A 7,912-nucleotide genomic window follows, 5' to 3' on the forward strand; every position below is an offset into this window, starting at 1 on the left:
CAGTGAGACCTCATCTCTACAAAAAATCGAAAAATCAGCTGGGTGTGGTAGCGCACACCTGTAATTCCGGCTACTTGGAAGGCTTAGGTGGAAGGATCGCTGGAGCCCAGCAGGTCGAGGCTGCGGTGGCCGGAAGCGGCCACTGCACTCCAGTCTGGGTGACAGAGTGAGACTCCAACTCAAAAAAAAAAAGAATACAAACAGGTCATTGCCTTACTAGACTCTGGTGTGGCCATGTGCTCTTTGAGCCATGACTGTCACCGTGCTTCCTGGCTTTGGCTCCCTCTCCACCTTGGGGAGGTGAATCTTCTCTTTCTCTCTCTCTAATTTACTTTTAAATAAACTATTTTCTAATCTGAAAAAATGAGAATAAAACAAGAACATGATGCTAGTTAAGAAGTTTACTGCTAGTCATGGTGGCTCATGCCTCTGGTCCCAGAACTTTGGGAGGCTGAGATGGGAGGATGGCTTGGGCCAGCTTGGGAGACAGAGCAAGACTTGGTCTCTAACAAAGAAGAAATTATATCTCCTCAGGGAGGGGAGAATTAAGACATATTTACGCGCCTTGGGAGGCTGAGGTGAGTGGATTGCCTTAGCCCGCGGGTTCGAGACCCACCTGGGCAACTTGGCGAGACCTCATCTTTACAATAAATGAAAAAATCAGCCGGGCGTGGTAGTGCGCGCCTGTAGTTCCAGCTACTTGGAAGGCTGAGGCGGAAGGATCGCCGGAGCCCAGCAGGTTGAGGCTGCGGTGACCGGGAGTGGCCACTGCACTCCAGTCTGGGCAACAGAGTGAGACTCCAACTCAAAAAAAAAAAAAAGACATATTTACGGCAGTGGTTTTCAAGCTTTATTTAAAGTATGGAGTTCTACCTGCTGTCTCTCTTTTTAAGAAATTGTCTGCAGATCCATCCCTAGCGTGTAAATTCCACATAAATGTGGAGGTGGACAGGAGGAAAAGTTGAGCCCTGCCCATTCAGACTCCCCTCTCCTTCTGCTCTATAGACCTGCAGAGCCAGGAAACAGCTTAGAAAACGTTATGTGGGTTATTATAAGTTGGGTCTCACTATCAGTAAACTTTTTAAAAATTTTTATTTTTTGTAGAGATGGAGTATTATGTTGTTTCCCAGCCTGGTCTTGAACTCCTGGCATCAAGCAGTCCCAACTCCTCAGCCTCCTGAGTAGCTTGGAGTACAGGTGCATGCCACCATGCCCAGCTACTTTTTTTTTTTTTTTAGAGGTGGGGTCTAGTTATGTTGCCCAGTCACTATGCCTGGCAGTTATTATTCTTATTGATGTTCAAATTGTCTCATCCTTGCCCCAGGAAGCTCATTAACCAGGAATTCCTAGATCCTTTTGACATCATCCATATAACAAAACTAGATACAGGCCTACTATATGGAATATTATTTATTTACCTTAAGTAATATTTATTTAAGATAAATAGGTTAGTTATTTTTAATATTTTATACTTGAATACTGTGCTCATCTATCCAAGTATAACTTTAAATGGGTGAATTGTATGGTATGTGAATTATATCTCAGTAAAGTTGCTATAGAAAATATTATTCAGGCCGGGCTTGGTGGCTCAGCCTATCATCCCAGTACCTTGGGTGGCCAAGGTCAGTGGATTGCCTGAGGCTGGGCAACTTGGCGAGACCTCGTCTCTACAAAAAATAAAAAATTAGCCGGGTGTGGTAGCGCGTGCCTATAGTTCCTGCTACTTGGAAGGCTGAGGCAGAAAGATCACCTGAGCCCAGCAGATCGATTCTGGAGTGGCTATGAGCGTGCCACTGCACTCGAGCCTGGGCAACAGAGTGAGACTCCGACTCAAAAAACAAGAAAAAAAAGAAAATATTATTCAGTGGCCAGGCAGGCGTAGTGCCTTCTGCCTGTAATTCCAGCACTTTGGGAGGTGGAAGCGGGAGGACTGCTTGAGCCCAGAAGTTTGAGACCAACCTAGGCAACATAGCAAGACCTTGTTTCTACACAACAAAAAAAATTATCTGGGCATGTTGGTGCACACCTATAGTGCCATCTACTTGGGAGGAGGCTACGGCAAGCTGTGATCCTGCCACTACATTCTAGCCTGGGCAATAAAGTGAGACCTTAACTCAAAAAAAAAGAAGAAAAAAAAATGTTATTCAGTTAGTACATATTAATGCTAGACAAACAGAAACCCTGAGGTTACTTTTAAGGTTTTCTTTTTTTCCCCTCTCTTAAATTTAAAGATACAGAAGAGTACAAAAGATTAATATTCTGTCTCACACATACACTTCAGAGATTGACCACACCTTGCATTCCAGGGACTGACTCAGCAGCCGGCTTTCTGCAGATTTCATCATTTCTCTGAGGAGAAGGAGCCCAGGCTGAGTCTGGTTTGCTTGCCCAGGCCTATTCCTTTGCATGGTCTAACAGATGGCAAGGCAGAGTGTTGAGGTCCTTGGTGTGTCAGTTAACTTTCTTTCTTTCCAAATTACTGGACTCAGAGTTGTTTATTGATTGATGTTGATCTTTGCAGGAAGAACTTAGTGCCTGTAATCTCTTCAGGTGAATTTCATCTTGCAGATATCCAATAAATCCTGTCAGGAACCTTCGAGAGAAGCAACACTATCCAGAAGTGATATAGATTTGAGAACTGTTTATACTTTGGATTGTGAGCACCATTTTTTTCTCTGTTATCTTAGCTAACTTTCATTTTATTTATATCTTGACTTGGATATACTTAAAAGATTGAATTTTGCATCTTCCCTCTTTAGAAAAAAATGACTGGTGGTTTCAAAGAAAAAGTCTGTGTACAGTTTTCCAGAACCAGATCAGAGCTTTGGAATTTGCACCTTTAAATGTTTGTGATTTGCATTTGTACACAAATGGACACCCATAGAGGTTTGTATTAAGGTTTGGGTGTAGGTGCATGACCACACCCACACAGAGGCTTGATTTTCCAGCATGAGAAAATATGGTCATGGTAGTCTCTTCAGTCATCAGTATCAGCTTGCTCCTTTTCCTAAGTCAGGCTTTAGGTTACACCCACCAGCCCATGATTGGACATCACAGGAAACCACCTTAAACCCGGAAGAACATTTGTTTTCTCGACTTGAAGACCTCAAGGGATGAGTAACACCAATGCCCAGGGTGTTGAGTTGTAAAGTACTTCCTGAATCTGTGTTCTGATTTAGACATCTTCCTCCATTCCATTCAGGGAAAGACATTCCTGGACAGGCATCTCTGGTATTTGATGTTGCATTATTGGACCTCCATAACCCCAAGGACAGTATTTCCATTGAGAACAAGGTGGTGCCTGAAAACTGTGAGCGGATAAGTCAAAGTGGGGACTTTCTCAGGTATCACTACAATGGCACGCTTCTGGATGGCACCTTCTTCGATTCCAGGTAAGGAAAGGACTAGAGCCTGTGGTCACCATTTATTTTTGAGTTGGAATCTCCCTCTGTTGCCCAGGCTGGAGTGCAGTGGAATGCTCACGGCCACCCCACTGGGCTCCAGTGATCCCGCCGCCTTAGCCTTCCAAGTAACCGGAACTACAGGTGCACTCTACCACGCCTGTAGCTAATTTTTGATTTATTGTAGAGTTGAAGTCTCGCCAAGTTGCCTGGGCTAGTCTCAAACCCATGGGCTCAGGCAATCCACTCAGCCTCCCCAGAGTGCTGGGATTACAGGCTGAGCCACTGAGCTCGGCCCAGGACATCTTATTCAATAAAGTCTGGACCATGATCTAAATACTATGTCAGTGCTGATTCATAGTCAGTGTTTTCATCTCTAATAGGGGTTTCTGTTTTCTGACACTGAGTTTCTTCACAGGCCTTTGTTTGGAAGCTGTTTTAGATGGAACTGCGGGAAAACAGGAGAGGCTCACCCTAGACTCCCACCATCCCCCTGTACTGTGCTTAGCTACCCAATATAAACCCGAGTATGGGGTCCAAGATGGGTAGTGGCCAGATGCAAAGACAGGGAGATAGGGAGATACGGTGGGCAGGGAATGGATTTGGTGCCAGGAGACCTAGGTTCCAGTGCCTGTTTGTGGTGCACTTTGCTTTGTGACTTTGCACAGCATACGCCCTTTAACTTCAGTTTTTTTCCCTGTTCCACCATCTTTCTCAGGGAGATGGTTTGATGAAAGAGATAAGGTACGTGAAAAAGTGCTTTGCAAACCTCAAAGGCTGATCAGCTGAAGGGGACTGGTTATTGCATTCGGTTCTCTTCTGGATAGAGGCTAATTACTATGCCTCTTTTGTTATTCAGAGTTGTTTTGTTTATCAGGCATGGCCTGCAGTCATACAGATGGCTGGCGTGTGGTATATCTTGCTCATTTCTTGCTCATTTCAGTGGCATGTGTTGTTTGGAAACCAGTTATTTAGCTTCCTGTAGGGCCAACAAGTAGTGACAACAGCCTTCCTCTGTCTCTGAGGTGACAGACTTCTAGCTTATTTAGTCATCCAAAAGCACTACAGAAATATTTGTATATGGCATTATTTTGTTTGAAGAATTCATTCTTCCTAGGATCCCTTGTTCCTGGGATCTCTTCTTTTTTTTTTTGAGTTGGAGTCTCACCCTGTCACCCAGACTGGAGTATAGTGGCTGCTCCCAACCACTGCAACCTCCACCTGCTGGGCTCTGGCGATCCTTCCACCTCAGCCTTCCAAGTAGCTGGAACTACAGGCGTGCACTACCACGCCCGACTATTTTTTTTATTTATTGTAGAAACGAGGTCTCGCCAAGTTGCCCAGGCGGGTCTCGAACCCCGGGCTCAGGCAATCCACTCATCTCAGCCAAAGCACTGGGATTACAGGCTGAGCCACCGAGCCCAGCCTGATCTCTTCTTTTACATTTACATTTTTTGAAAAAAGTAACAGTCACACTGTTCATAATCAAACAAAGTGCATTAAGGTATATTGTAGGCTGGGCGTGGTGGCTCAAGCCTGTAACCCCAGCACTTTGGGAGGCTGAGGATTGCCTGAGCCTAGGGTTCGAGACCAGCCTGGGCAACTTGGTGAGACCTTATCTCTACAATACATAAAAAAATTAACTGGGCATAGTAGTGCTCGCCTGTAGTTCTGGCTACTTGGAAGGCTGAGGCAGAAGGATTGCTGGAGCCCAGCAGGTCGATGCTGGACTGGCCGTGAGCATGCCACTGCACTCCAGCCTGAGCAACAGAGTGAGAGTCCAACTCTAAATAAATAAATAAATAAATAAAAATAAAATAAAGTTTGTTAGAGAAAAAAGAGAGAAAACAAAGGGAGACATGCCAGAGCTGGCATGCGCATGAGAGAAAACTGTCTCCTTCAAACGTGTATATGAATGTCTTCTTTTGTGAACTACCTGTTCATGTCCTTTGCCTATTTTTCTTTTTTTTTGTGAATCGGAATCACCCAGACTATAAATGCAGTAGCATGCTCACAGCTACCGCAGCCTCAACTCGCTGGGCTCAGGCGATCCTTCTGCCTCAACCTTCCCAGTAGCTGGAGCTACAGGTGTGCACCACAACACCCAGCTAGTTTTTTGTCTTGTCAAGTTGCCCAGGCTGGTCTGAAACCCCTGGGCTCAGGCAATCCTCTTGCCTCCACCTCTCAAAGTGCTGGAATTACAGGTGTGAGCCACTGGGCCCAGCTTTACCTATTTTTCTTTTGAGAGTATTGGCATTTGTTGTTTTCTTATTGGTTTGAAGAGCTCTATATATGAAAGATATTAATTCTTCTTTGGTCATATATTGTTGAAAGCATCTTTCTCTGTTCATTTGCATTTTAATTTTGGTTGTATTAATTTTTGACCCATTTAAATGTAAGCTTTTTATGGGTTTTTTTGTTTTTTGTTTTTTGTTTTTGAGTTGGAGTCTCACTCTGTCGCCCAGACTGGAGTGCAGTGGCCGCTCCCGGCCACCACAGCCTCGACCTGCTGGGCTCCGGCAAGCCTTCCTCCTCAGCCTTCCGAGTAGCTGGAACTACAGGCACACGCTACTACGCCCAGCTGATTTTTTGATTTATTGTAGAGATGAGGTCTCGCCAGGTTGCCCAGGCGGGTCTTGAACCTGCGGGCTCAGGCAATCCACTCACCTCAGCCTCCCAAAGCACAGGATTACAGGCTGAGCCACCGAGCTCAGCTAGCTTTTTATGTTTTTAAATACATTAGCCTTCCTCTTTATGGTTTCTGTTTTTGGTGACTTGCTATAGAGTCTGCCTCCTCCCTAGAGTGTATAATTATCTGTATTTTCTTGCCCCTTAATAGTTTTACATTTTTATCCTTTAAAGTATTCTTTATTAGAATTTTTCTTTTTTTGAGTCGGAGTCCTACTGTCACCCAGGCTGGAGTGCAGTGGCACAATCACAGCCACCACAGCCTTGACCTGCTGGGCTCCGGCGATCCTTCCGCCTCAGCCTTCCAAGTAGCCAGAACTACAGGCGCACGCTACCATGCCCAGCTAATTTTTTATTTATTGTAGAGATAAGGTTTCACCAAGTTGCCCAGGTGGGTCTGAAAACCACGGGCTCAGGCATTCTGCTCGCCTTGACCTCCCAAAGTGCTGGGATTACAGGCTGAGCCACCGAGCCCGGCCAGAATTTTTATTTTCAAAGGTAATATGTTCTCATCGTATAATTGAAACAATGTAAAGATACATAATGAAAAATGTAATAATTTTCTACTAGCCCCTTCAATTCTCACCAGCCTGAGGTAACCAAATTAGCCACCTTCCATAGCCTGTCTCCATGCTCATAAATGCTTTCGTGTTCAAATCTTTAATCCATCTGGAATTTATTGTGGTATCAATGTCACAGGAAGGATCTGACATTATTTTTTTCCAGGCAGTTAGCTACTTTTTCCAACATCCTTCATTGAAGAGCTGTCTTTTCCTTGCTGATCTAAACTGTGACTTTTTTTATGAACTAAATTCTTATATATGCTTTTGGGTCTTTATTTAGAATTTTTGTCCTTTTTCATCAATCTGTCTTCCTGGGCCAGCATCACGCCTTTAACTGTTATTAACTATTACTAGCTTTTTAATTTGTATGGTAGAGAGTATTTTTTTTTTTGAAAGCAGGATTTATTGAGAGGACAGAAAAGCTCCCACAGTGGGAGGGAACTCAAAGGGGTTGCCCCATTTTAAAAATATAACTGTTTTCTACTAAGTGATACATTGAGATGATTCACAATTCTGAAAGATAAAAAGGTGAATAATGACAAATTTCTTTCCCATCCATGTCCAGTTCCCTTCTCCATAGGGAATCTGTTATTAATCTCATAGGTCTTCTATACATATACAATGAAATACTTATATATTTCTCCCATTTTAATTTCTTATAAGAATGATAGCTTACTATGTAGTGCACCTTCAAAACAGTATTTTTAACTATTTCTTTTTCCAAATTAATTTAAAATTTATTTATTAATTCCTCCCCCTTCACCACTACCACCACATACACACTGCTGGGATTTTTGACTGGAATTGTTTTAAAATTCACAAAATTAATTTGGGGGAGGGTTGATGACTTTACTTTTCCATTGGGGAACAGGATGGGTTTCCATTTTTGTCCTTAGCTTTTTTTTGTTTTTTTGAATCGGAGCCTCCCGTCACTCAGGCTTGGAGTGCAGGCTGGAGTGCAGTGGCATGCTCACGGCCACAGTGTCGACCTGCTGGGCTCCAGCGATCCTTCCGCCTTAGCCTTCCAAGTAGCCAGAACTACAGGCATGTGCTACCACTCCCAGCTTATTTTTTATTAATTGTAGAGATGAGGTCTCGTCAAGTTGCCCGTGCTGGTTTCGAACCCGTGGGCTCAGGCAATCCACTTGCCTCGGCCTCCCAAAGTGCTAGGATTATAGACTGAATAACTTTAAAAGTTAAAAACAGAGGCCGGGCTCGGTGGCTCAGCCTGTAATCCCAGCACTTTGGGAGGCCGAGGCA

At 44.0% G+C, this 7,912-nt stretch overlaps 1 protein-coding gene across 1 annotated transcript in view; it reads left to right on the forward strand.

Moving 5' to 3' along the window:
- FKBP9 (FK506 binding protein 9) overlaps positions 1-7,912 on the forward strand; it is a 52,005-nt gene that overhangs the window by 23,959 nt on the left and 20,134 nt on the right. Inside the window, exon 5 of the mRNA XM_021709184.1 lies at positions 3,203-3,392. Coding sequence (XP_021564859.1) covers positions 3,203-3,392 — 190 coding nt within the window. The remainder of the gene's footprint in view (positions 1-3,202; positions 3,393-7,912) is intronic.

This window comes from Carlito syrichta, unplaced genomic scaffold (assembly GCF_000164805.1).
Source record: "Carlito syrichta isolate Samal-C Ts95f unplaced genomic scaffold, Tarsius_syrichta-2.0.1 Scaffold169078, whole genome shotgun sequence".
Classification (NCBI taxonomy): Eukaryota; Metazoa; Chordata; class Mammalia; order Primates; family Tarsiidae; genus Carlito; species Carlito syrichta.